At 36.2% G+C, this 12371-nt stretch overlaps 1 protein-coding gene across 2 annotated transcripts in view; it reads right to left on the reverse strand.

Moving 5' to 3' along the window:
* MUS81 (Restriction endonuclease, type II-like superfamily protein) overlaps positions 1-12371 on the reverse strand; it is a 78764-nt gene that overhangs the window by 32741 nt on the left and 33652 nt on the right. For both annotated transcript variants that reach the window (XM_089424588.1, XM_089424590.1), the window contains 5 exons: positions 11168-11456; positions 10382-10592; positions 10099-10214; positions 9725-9888; positions 9054-9114 (listed from right to left, as the gene is read on the reverse strand). In XM_089424588.1, coding sequence (XP_089280714.1) covers positions 9054-9114; positions 9725-9888; positions 10099-10214; positions 10382-10592; positions 11168-11456 — 841 coding nt within the window. The remainder of the gene's footprint in view (positions 1-9053; positions 9115-9724; positions 9889-10098; positions 10215-10381; positions 10593-11167; positions 11457-12371) is intronic.

The following is a 12371-nucleotide window of genomic DNA, read 5'->3' on the forward strand; positions in this document are numbered from 1 at the left end:
ACCAAATTCACCACTTGTATTTGGATCCATGTATCTGCTTGAGTTCACCTTGATGAAAGACTATTGAACCAAGCTCGCCTTTATTATCTTTCAAAACTACGTGACAATTAGAGTGCAACATAATCCCTCAGATAATCCTAAATGCACTTCTCTCTTTAAGATGTCCTAGGCATTGGTCTACAATCGACCTAGAGGTTGTCTCTAGGAAGCTTTCTATATCTCTTGAAGCACTTATGCTAGAGGTGCTAGGAAAAGCGACAACATGTTCTCGCCTTGAAATTTTTTTGAGAGGCTAGAATACATGAGATCTCAAAAACCCAGAAATCGTTTCTGGAAATTCCGCCTAGCAATCACTTAATGAGATTATTAGTCAGTTTTTAAATATTTCCTAAGTCTAAACTTGGGAAAATGACTAATCAATCATAATTAATAAAGTCAATGTGTGAATGTTCTACAAACTCACACAGATTGACTTCAAGTTAATCCTAGCCATCGATTAAGATCTAATCTTGGTTGTTGAAGTCTCAACAGAGGATTATATGAAGAAGTCGATGCGCACTTGGAGAAGACCCTCGAGTAGTTCAATTTTCTGGCAGATCGTTTTCCAGAGTAGCAGCAGTCAATTGCCAAAGAGAGAGTCAAAGAGATCGAAGTAGTGACTGAGGGGTAGAGAGAGTGATCCGAAGGAACTATTTTCCATATCCAGAGAGGCAACAGCAAGAGCGCCAAGTTATGCCAGAGAGGTAGCGCTGAGGGATTGCACAGTTGCTTCAGCTAAGCAGTTTGACTTGGAGGAAGGAAAAATCCTTCTCAATTCCAGAGGCCGAGTAGAAGTCCTAGAGGGTCAGAGAGGCGATTTCCTTAGCATCCAAAGGCAGGACGACTTCATTAGAGCCCAGTCTAAAGCAAGTCATCCAGCGAACTACGCAGAGCAGCGCAAAGGTTGACGCAAAGCATCCATAGAAGTACTCAAATTTCACTGTTGCATAATAAAATAAAACCATCGCTGCTACATTGGTTTTCCCAAGTTGGGTTTTTCTGAGGACATTAGTCCAAAAATAGTTGCCATTTTATGTGTGTGTACTAGCATTTCTTCCAGCGTTTTATTCTTCCACAGTTGTATTTGTGTAGGTTGCAGTGAGTTAGTTAGTATTTGTGGTAGGAAATAGTAAATAAATTCTTAATTAAAAATAACAATTAGGTGAATAATTTCTAGTTACTGCAATAGGATTCGGGTTTCCGAATTTTTACAAACTTTTCACAAACCTCATTCGAAGCACTTATGGGAAAAAGAAAAAGGAAGTCATCTGGTACTAAACTCATCATACATCAGTTAAGAGGAAACATCTGTTGAATGAGGATACTTAAGATCCTCTATTGGAATCTTCATTGGAAGGTTCACCAAACAAAAGGGAGCAAATGTTTCATCAAGAATTTCAACTTGGAGGAATTCATTAAAGAATGATATGATGTCAATAAGCAAGTCAAGGGATTGAAGTTTTCAATCAAGGAAGTTGCTAAAGGAAGTTGACCTAAAAGAAGAATGAGGTATGTATGCTTCTATTTGATAATTTGGAGCCATGTCATATGGTTGCGAATAACATAGCTAAATGCTATACTTCAAGAAGTTGTATTGGGCCAAGATCGAAGTTCCTGAGTCCCTAGTTAAGAGGGAGTGTTGAAAAGTGTAACTAGGCTCAGTTTTCATAATGACATGTGTCGTTGTGATTTTATGTAATTGAAGTAAGAAAATAAAATTATTTTTGTAGTACTTGAATCATGGGTTTCATGATCAAGGAATTTTATTTTAGTTAAGGTTTCCATTGTGATCCTTTAGGTTTTGTCATCAAGTCATAAAAATCAAATTAATTCAATGTCATGTATGAAGGACCCTTCTTGGGCATGTTACATATTTGTATGAGTCATTAAAAGAAGTTGAGTTAAGCTAGAAGGAGACTCTATCCTAAGCGAAGGAGTCTAAGGGCATTATCTAGAAGGTGACACTTTCCAAGAGCTGCAACTAGGGTTTCTAAATTAGGGCCGAAAGTTGCAGACCTGAATCAAGGGGTCGAAACACTAAACGATAGCCGAGGAGGAGGAAGAAGGAAGGAGTTTGACAATTGTTGGCTCAAGGAAGAAAAACCTCATCAAGGAAGCTTTGTGACTTGGTCTTGGAGAGAAAAATAGTTCAAGAGTCTTGGTCCTGGTATTCATCAATTGAAGTTTCTATAAGAAGAAGAATTCGTTTGGGTTTTCCTCTCAAGTGGGAGAGGTTTTGGCTCTTGCTGATACCCCAAATTTTGTGTCTCGTCTCTTTATTGTTTATGCTTTGGTAGTTCTTTGATGATGAAGAATACGATAACAATCTAACAAAAGAGAAGATCCTAATCTCTTGAAGTAAATAGCATTCACAAGCAGTTATCATTAAATAGAGAAATCACTTAATCTTGATGCCCTATATTTCTCAACAAGGCACACATAAGACAGCCCTTTAACACATCAAATCACAGTCCTTATGGTTGCGGATAACATGGCTAAATGCTTTACATCAAATCACAGTCCTTAGGGCTTTTATCAACAGCCCATTGACTGTCCTTTTGCCACTTCACTGACAGTCCTTAGGGCACATTTACATGTTGTCCACAACCCTCTCAAAGCCAAAAACTATATGTTGGTCGATTTTGTTCACTGCTCTGATACCATGTAGAAAATCCACGAAATTCTAATCTGCTAATATGAGTGATCTGAAATATAATTTCTTCTCATACAAACACTATTTCTCTACTCAATTTGCAGCGGAATTAGGAACAGAAATAAAACACAATCACACAATTCAAGACACAATCTTTTTTTACTAGGGAACCCAAGTAGGAAAACCCTCTGCTTGATGAGGGTTTTATTGATAGAAAAAATGAGCAATTGATCTTTTACAAATACAATTGTTTCAATTTGAAAACAACCTAGTTTTCCTGCCTTGAACTAGGCTTGAAACCCTTGCAAGATTCTTGATCTTTGTTTCCCTATACCAATTTGTGCACAAGCTTCTCTTGCACACTATTCCTCTCACAAGCTCCATACACAAACTTGTGCTTACTATTGCTTAGTCTCACCAACTCGTGCTCACCAAAACAATGAATAACTTGTGCCTTCGTTCCTACTTTTAAAGGCAATTCGAATGGTTAAAATTAGTGAGTTTTCTAATTAAGGAATGATTTTGTGAGTGATGGAGTTAGCATGAGTTAACTACTCATGCAACTCGTCCTATTTCAAGTCAACCACTTAAAAATCAATTACTTGCTCTTTTCCTCAATTAACTCACACTAGAAAATCAAGAACTTGACTTTCAATTTCAACACATCAATTAACTGCATCCTAACTCTTCCTAATTTTTAGGGACTAATTCCTAAATCATAGGACCTCGTCCAAATTTATAAGGAATCTCCTAATTCTTAGGAACTCGAGTCATGCACAAGAAGGAACACGTTGTGGCTCCTATGATTAAAGCACAAATCAAGGAACCCTTTACTCGCTAATATTTTCAATAGAAAATAGAAATAAAGAGATCAAGAAATGGTGTAAAAGACAACCACCCTCATTATGTATATGTTCCTTCAGAAAATATTCCAATTCATCAATGTAGATCCCAAACAATGTCAAAGAGAAAGGACAACCTTGCTTGACTCCTATGGTACTCCTAATGAAGTCTTAGAGGTCATGAGGTGTGTGGAGATGAACAAGAACCAAGTTATAGTGTCCCGTGAAGGAAGGTAGAATAGCTTCCAAAATGCTAATGTCATGCAATGTCTAGAAAAAAGCATCTCTTGGTACCATGTAAATCTAATCAGAAATCAAGAACATCACAAGTAATTATCAAGTATAGGAAAATCTTTATGCCTTTCTGATTTTCTAACATGGAATTAGAGCTTTGGTGAAGAAAGAAGAAAAAGGCAATCTCAAGTACTTGATCAAGGAATTATTCAAAAGGATTATTCAAGGAAAAAAGTCTACTATCTTCAAGGACAATGTCTAACTCAATCAAGGGAGAGAACAAACTTGAAGGAGCCTCAAATTACAGGTCTTGGAAGAAGAGGATTGACCTCATTTTTGAAAAGAACAAGGTACTAGACTTGGTCAGAGGAAAAGTAAAGAAGCCTACACAAGACTCCAGTGAGGTTGACAAAGTGAAATTCAAAGAATTAGAATTAGGGGTCAAGACAATTATGGTAGGAGGAATAAAGGACAACCTTGTCTTGTTTATAGCCAATATTAATCATGCTCAAGAAATGTATTAGGCCATATCAAAGTTAACCTTGTCCCGTTTATAGCAAACATTAATCATGCTCAAGAAATGTATTAGGCCCTATCAAAGTTATTAACTATTAAGAACATTGGTCAAGTAGCTAGCTTGAAGAATGAACTAAGGACTGCAAAGATGACTAAAGAAGACACAGTGGCCTCCTTCTTTGTGAGAATAGCAAGAATCAAAGATGATCTTCTGGCCATTGATGAAGTTGTTCCAGACAAAGAACTTGTGATCACTACTCTATTAGGGTTGCCACCTTCTTGGGGTGCATTTGCTGCAGGACTTAACAGTTGGAAGGTAGCTCCCACTTTTGAAGAACTATGGACTGCTTGCAGCCAAGAAGAATTAAGGATCTCATTAGTTGCCAACCCTGAAGAAGTTTCAAATGCCTACACTGCTCATCACAAAGGAAACTTCAAGAAATCGAAAGGACCAAAAAGAAAGATAGAGATGTCCAAAGTAGAATACTACCAATGTCATAAGAAGGGTCACTACAGGACTAATTGTCTCGACAATCCAGGGAATAAGAAGAGAGAAAGAGATCAAACTAATGTTGTTGAAGAAGAAGCCCTAAAGAAAGCCAAACCCGAAGAATCTGACATAAGGGACTTACACTACTAAGTCCTTTGCTTTTAGTCTTAGATATTCTATTTTGTATTTTTGATGTTTAGTATTTATAGGTTTTAACATGTTTTTGGAAAAGACATTTTTATTGTTTTTATAAGTTTATAGGTATCCCTCAAGCTTTGGAGGGAGCCCTCAACATCTCCCAAAGATAAGTATCTCATTTCTTTTCAGTTTTTGGTTTCATGTACTTATTTAAGTTTTGGTTATATTAAATACTAATCACCATTCTACCTCTATTGTCTTGATTAGGAAAACATTTGCTAAATCCTCAAGGAGTATAGAAGAGGGCCTCCCAAGACAAGGTTTGTCAAGGAACAAAGGTATGCCTTAAACTACAAAACATTGATCTCTTCATAATAAAGGTTTATTCATTTGATAATCTATTACTAACATCGTTATGTCTAGTTGTATTGAATCATAATGATTCTTGTTTTGGGTGATTCATCATTTGATAAATCTACCCTCATATTCTTGATTGATTATATAGAACCCTAGAAAGGTTCTCTGGAAAATCCTAACTTAAGGGTATGATAATGTGTGAAACCCTAGCCTACTTAGGGTTTCTGGAAATGTTATTTGAATTTTTTTATGATGATGTCATGTTTGGGGTTTTGGTATGATCATGAAAACCTAACTTGTTAGGGTTGAATGATGTTGTCTAAGATCCCAAACCTTTGAAGTTTTGGTATAGTAGGGTTTGCTTTGCTATGTTATGAAACCCTAAATATTTAGGGTTTGGTTGGGCCTATAAGCAAAACCCTTGTTATGTCTTTAGAATAAGATCCTAGGAATGAAACCCTAGGTGTATATGTGTCCATTTGGTCAAAACCCTAATAATGTTATCTGACATATGATATGCTTATGCATGATAATGAATTCCTAGATATGTGTGTTGACCTAATTATTGATGGTCATAAGTCTTAGGGTTTAATATAAGCCCTTGTTTGAGTTTGATATTCTAGGATGATGCTTTTTGGGAAATCTAGGGTTTTGCAACGAAACCCTAGTAGTAGTTAAATTCTCTAGTATGTGTGATATGACAATCTGGAATCTATGAATCTATATAGTGATTGTTGAGATTGTGTAAATGAGAAATCTAGGGTGTACATCAAACCCTAGTAGAAGTTAGTTATGTTGTTGATTAAGCTGTGATTGGTTTTGATTGTTGAAGCTATTGTATGAAATCTAGGATATGTATGAAATCCTAGTGAGGAGTCTAACATATGAATTTTGATAGTTGTTAGACACATTACTTGTTTGAATTGTTTCTAGGGTTTTCTATATGAAAGAACTTGTCATATCGTTGAAAGAATATTGAAACCCTAGATGAGTTTAATATTTTGATTTGTTGATGTGATTTAGGGTTTGTAACAAAATTTGGGCAAGAAGTTGAAGTATAGTCTCTTGCTAATTATGTTTGTAAAGTCTAATGCTTCCATTATTATAAGATTTTGATATGGCTAACTTCATGCTTCTATAGTTTTGGTTGTACTTGCTATCTAAGTTGTGCAGGTACATCATCTTCAAGATGGTGAAGATGATCGCAAGTAAAGTTGATGTGATAAGCATGATATATGAATGACTCTGATAAGAAAGATGGAAGCCATGAAAGATTCTCCAATAAGAAGAAGTTGATCTCCCTGGGTTAAGAGGGAGCCTGGATAGAAGAAATCTCCTTGAGATTAAGAGGGAGCCTGGATAGAGGAAATCTCCCTGGTTGAGAGGGAGGGCATAGCATAGTTTTGATTGGAGAATGCATTTTGAAGGATATGTTGTTGCATGTGAAGTAAGAAAGGAATGTGTATGATTGAGGAATCTTCTGTGAAAGATTTGGTTGATAGTCCTACTCTGTTGAGAAGCAACAATAGTTGCCTAAAGACCCCGAAAGTTTGTGTTTGTCTATGAACATGTGAAGGTATATTATTGATTGGCATTGTGTTTGTACAGGTAAATCTATCGAAGGTTTTGATAACATATTGGTTACCGATCAATTTGATCGGGAGAGATTTGTTGTCCTTGATCTACTGGATCAAGGAGTGTTGAGGTTTTGTTACTGAAGCATTGCCTAGGAGGACATCTGGCCAGCGTTTTGTGTTGATGTCTAGGTCCCGAAGTTGGGAGGGTGGTGTTGGTCATAGAGCTCTGACCTCAGATACACACCTGGATCCCTGGGTTGATGGTTAGTAAGTAAGCTTGATGGTACCTAGAGAGGTTGAAAGCTTGAGTCCATCTTAGTCCCACTTGGATAGATTTCCCTAGTCAGGAATCTAGTCCATGGCATTGCAGTGCCTAAACTGTTGAGAGACCAATGGATAGATTGCCCTGGTCAGGAATCTAGTCCATGGCATTGCGGTGCCTAAAAATTCTTCATGGTTCATATAGTTGAGATCTTCCATGTACTTGTATATGATGAATACCTCCCTAATTAAGAGGGATTGTTGGAAAATGTAACTAGGTTCGATCTTCATTACTGTATTTGAGTCATCATGTAATGTACTTGTCCAAAGAATAAAGAAAAAAATTTATTGTTATTATTATGAATTATATGGGTTTCATGCTTGGGTCATCATGTTTTAAGTCAAAGTCCCCATTGAATACTTCTAGGATTTATTCTGAGTTAATAAAGTCATTGTACTTTTAAAGAGACCCTTCTGGCGTTTTTTAATCATGTAAAAAGGTTAAGTATTGAGTCAAATATGAAATATGTTGCCTCCACACCCAGTTGGCATTAAGATGATCAAGTCAGCCTCAAGGAGGGCTATTCAACCTCACCTAAAGGCTATAAAAGAAGCAGTTCGAATTCATTTGAAGGAGAACATCTCAAGCAAGTTCGATATCTCTCTAGAAGCCAGAAAAAGTATGAAGTGAAGGAAGAAAGCTAAAGAAGTGCGAGTTTGGTCAAGGTGAAAGAAGAAAGGAAAATTGAAATTTTGGTACATCTCTCAATCTCCCTCGTGCCCTAGATTGGAAGATCAAAGTTCTCTTGTTGATGTCACTGCCAATTGCTGCATGTTGCTGCTGCTCGAACAAGAATAGGTCGAAGTTGTTGTTGTTGTGTGTAGTTGCCTCAAAAAGGTGTATTGGACCAAGATCAAAGTTCCTAAGTCAAGATCGAAGCCTTTCAGCCAAGATCGAAGTCTCCAAAGCAAGGTCGAAGTTATTGGGTCCAAGAAAGTGTTGCACAGTGCTGCTACTGCTGCAGCTGCTGCCAAGTCAAATAGTATCATCCGCAAAGGAAGAAGAAGGTTGACTTGGTGTGGAGGAAAGTTTGCCTCAAGATCTAGAGTGTTGGATTATCTCAGAAAAACTATTGAAGGAAGAAACACTGACTCGGTTTTGCCCTGGCTGTGTGCATATATCTGGTGTCCATTGATTTATGTACTATTGCTTTGGTAATTGCTTGATGAACTAAAAGGAAAGAATATATAAAGGAAATCTAATAAGAAATCAAGAACATCAAAAGTAATTATCAAGTATAGGAAAATATTTCTGCCTTTCTGATTTTCTAACAGAAATACGCCATCCCTAAAACAAAACTGTGCATGAAATTAAGGCAAACTGACCTCCAACAGAATCAGAATGGGGAACAGCAAAGACAGATAAACCAACCAGAAGTGCCACACCAGCACTAACGGTGAAAGACAATGCCATCGAGGAGAATTGTTAAATATTTGGAAATGATGCCTTTGCATTTTGGTCATTTGAACAGAGATCCTGCTAGCCAGAACTAATTATTATCAAAATGTATAAATTAGAAGCAGTATGGGAGATGGTAAGGTAATGAAAAACAAGTAGGACTTTGATACATATTACAAAGTGACTTAGCTTTCCTTTTTGTAAGTTTTTGTCAATTTTGTGTGTTTTAACTTATACAAAGTTTTTGTCTATTAAAAAGTCTTGAAATTGAAAAAATCCTTGTAGTCAACAATGAATTAAATATTATTAAGTATCAATCAGAAACAGTTGTTTGGAGAATTTTCATTTAATTCACATCGAAGGATATATTTATTGGAACTAAGAAGTAAAGAAGAATGAAAAAATAAAAGCTAGAGGCACAACACATATTAGCGAGATTCATGCAAGCGAAAGAAATGTACAAAAGGACAAATTTTCACAAGCTCACCTCAACCTGGATTTGGTATTGTGCATAAAGGCGGTCAGCAACTTTATGTCTAGTGTTGGCCCTACCAAAAACATGAAATGAATCAACAAAATGTAAAACTAGATTGCTAGCTAATGCTATTGTTTAATGATATTTTGAACAACAATAACCACATATCACCATTAATTGCTTCTTTCTTTTCTTGCCACTTCCATACTTTCATTGGATTTTTTTTGTTTTATTAGATGTTTGCAACAAAGACATGTAAGCTTTCTTCTCTGGAACAAGCACAAGAAACTGTTGGGAGCTTAAATATAAAATGGAAACTTTAGAGATAGCAACCGTGTACAGGTCTTTTTACATGTTAAATCCACTTCAATACAAACAAATGATGACACGTGGCTGACTAAGCAGCCAAAGTACAAAAGGCAAACAACTCAACCAATGCATGAACAACCAACCACACAAAAAGATATCATGGAAAAAGGGTAAATAAGAACCCAAATAAATTCCAGACATATAGGTACAAAAACTCTACACTTAAAGAATACAGAAGTTATATGTATGCACCAAGATAATATATATGCAAAAAACCCTTAACTTAGTAGAATACACAAATTTATATACATATAATTAGGAGAAATTGAAACAACTAACTCAGCAGCATCGATATTTTCATGCTAGATACTGACCCACGATTATCATGTCCAAACTGCTCACGATCATCCAAAATGAGAATTACATCATACAATTCGGCAAATTTGTTCCCATTTTCAAGGGGAGGCACTGCTAACACATTTGTTTCAACTTTGTGTGTGCTCGGTTCTAAATCGTTCAAGCAGTGATGGTTTAAATCCTGCACCAAGAAAGTAAGAAAGCAAACTTACAAGAAGTGATATTCAATGTGAATTCAATATAGCTTTTGACTCACGCAATAAACAAACCATACGAATGGAACATGAAAAGGATAGAGCTTCGAGAAAATGAAAATCTAAAACAAGGAGGCTAATAACATTCAGATAATCCGACCACATAAGCGGGCATGCCATGAGCTGAAGTTGCTTACAGAAGATGCAGATAGCCTCGTAGTCGGAGCCAGTGATCGTGATGTTTCAGTACAAGGTCTCATACTCAAAGTCCGAGTATGTTCCATGTGTAAACCTTTTCTTGAACCAGCTTCTCCTAATGACAAGTCAGAAATACCATAAATGTTGTTTTTCTACTTCACTCAAACAGAAAATAGCAAATAGTAAGGCATCTACATAATTAATCAAGTTCTTTTCCATCATTTGAGGAATTAAAAAATGCACACTCTTTGCGTGCAAATAATAAATTCAAATTCAGTCTACCTCTATCTGCAGCATTGTAAGGCAAAGAACAAGCAGGAATCGCCCTGTTGAGACTTTGGTTTTCTTGCAGGCATGAAGTTGAAACTTGCTTCTCCAAGAGACAATTTAAAATGCTATCAAAAACAGATTGTGACTCTTTGGTTCCAAACATCTCAGGGACCTTTCCAGAAGCCATGTAAATTTCATTTTCATCGAATCCCATACCTTTCAGCTGGCAACAAATTAATCAAGCCATTAACACAATCAAAGCACACAAAAATGGAAGCATAATCTCAGACAGTGTCATAAAGGAATGTATAAGCAAGAAGCGAGCAAAAGCATGAAATGTAATCTCTCACATATAGAAACCAATATATGCCAATTCAGCACATAAATCCATTCACCCCCATGACAGATTCAACGTGATAGCAAAGATCAACAACCATGGACTTCAATGTAAAACAAAAATCAAAAACAAAAATCGCAGACTTAATGCAGAATATTTGAATCCTAAATGTCATTTTGCTTTTAAACATCATCCATTTAAGCCGTCTCATTGATGGCAAGGATCAGCAACCTTAGATGTTGAGATAAAATGAATTTGAATGAATAGAAACAAGAAAAAATTTCAAAATATAACCAAAAAAAATTATTGACTCACACATCTTGACTAATTTCCTTTAACAGCCCAGATACTCAATCTGCTTGGCTTTTCTAGAGTCTTTGGTCTTATAAAAAAATGACTTCCAATCACAGAAAGATAGGAGACGCTATCAATTCTGAGAAACAGACAAATAAAAAACTTACTTTATCAACAACTCCATCTGGTATGGAAGGCCTGTTCTTGATCTCTCTTGAAACGGGGGGCTTCCTCTTTGTGTGGCATATATTCTTTGTTGACTTCCCTGTTGTAACTTTTTTATTCTCTTCTCTTTTTTGGCTCGAAGTTGATGGCATCTCGTTGCAACTAATCTGCTCACTTGAAGATACTGTCGTAATCTGTTGAGTTTGTATCAAAGGGCCTCCTCCTTCAGGTATTCCTGACCTTTCAAGGCATTCCTTTCCTGTCACTTTTCCTTCCGCTGTTAGCATATACCTAGATAAACAACACACCTTGTATCAACAATCATGCAACAACAAGCATAAGCAATGCACTGCTTCAAATTCTTTAGTACCAACTCTTGGAGATGCAGAAAAAATATTTTATTAACAGAACCTAAAGGCAATGAAAAGAAAGCAAAACTTCAATTCAATTTTCACTATCATCTCCAAAAGCATTAGCCAGGGAAAATCAGAAAAAGCAAGTAGCATAGCATAACTAAAGCATACTGGCGAAATATTAACACTGAACTGCAAATTTAGCTATCAGTCCAAGAACAAGAAGAGAAGGGTTTGACCATTCCCTATAAAATCCCAACTAGTTCAATTTCATCCATGGTCATTTTCAAGTATAAGGACTCGGCACCGACCTAGGGCAGAGCAATTGGATCAAATCCAAGTTTATTTTGTATTTTCTCAGTTGGGCCATTATCCTAGGATGGGAACCCAAATAGGTTTCTAAATCATTGTTAATGATGAACTAATTTGATTAGGCAAAAATTTATTCTGTCAATGTGATTGAGATCAGTATATTTGCTTCCACTGAATTTTATTGTGTTAGGAACCTAGTTGTGCATTTAAATCAGAAGATCAATTTTTCTATTAGGAATTTAAGTGTCGGGTGCTAGTTTTGCAGAAATCTAACACCTAGTTTGAGGTAGGGTTTTCATTGTTTTCCCTAGCTAGGATTTTGGAGAGCTAGAGTATTGTACTAGCCTGGGGATGAGGCTATGATATGTACATAATTTCATATTTACAAGTATATATGAAATTTTCAGTTGTTCAATAATTGTTTTATTGCATATTTTACTTTCAACTATCTTTATCTTTAGGGTTTGGTGAATTTCAGCAGGTGTATGTCAAATGATTTAACATTACTCCTGAAAAAGATAGGATTTTTTTACTATTGTTA

The sequence above is a fragment of the Pinus tabuliformis genome, chromosome 4_2 (genome assembly GCF_031772625.1).
Source record: "Pinus tabuliformis cultivar Carrire ecotype Pingquan chromosome 4_2, CPIR1, whole genome shotgun sequence".
In the NCBI taxonomy this organism is placed as follows: Eukaryota; Viridiplantae; Streptophyta; class Pinopsida; order Pinales; family Pinaceae; genus Pinus; species Pinus tabuliformis.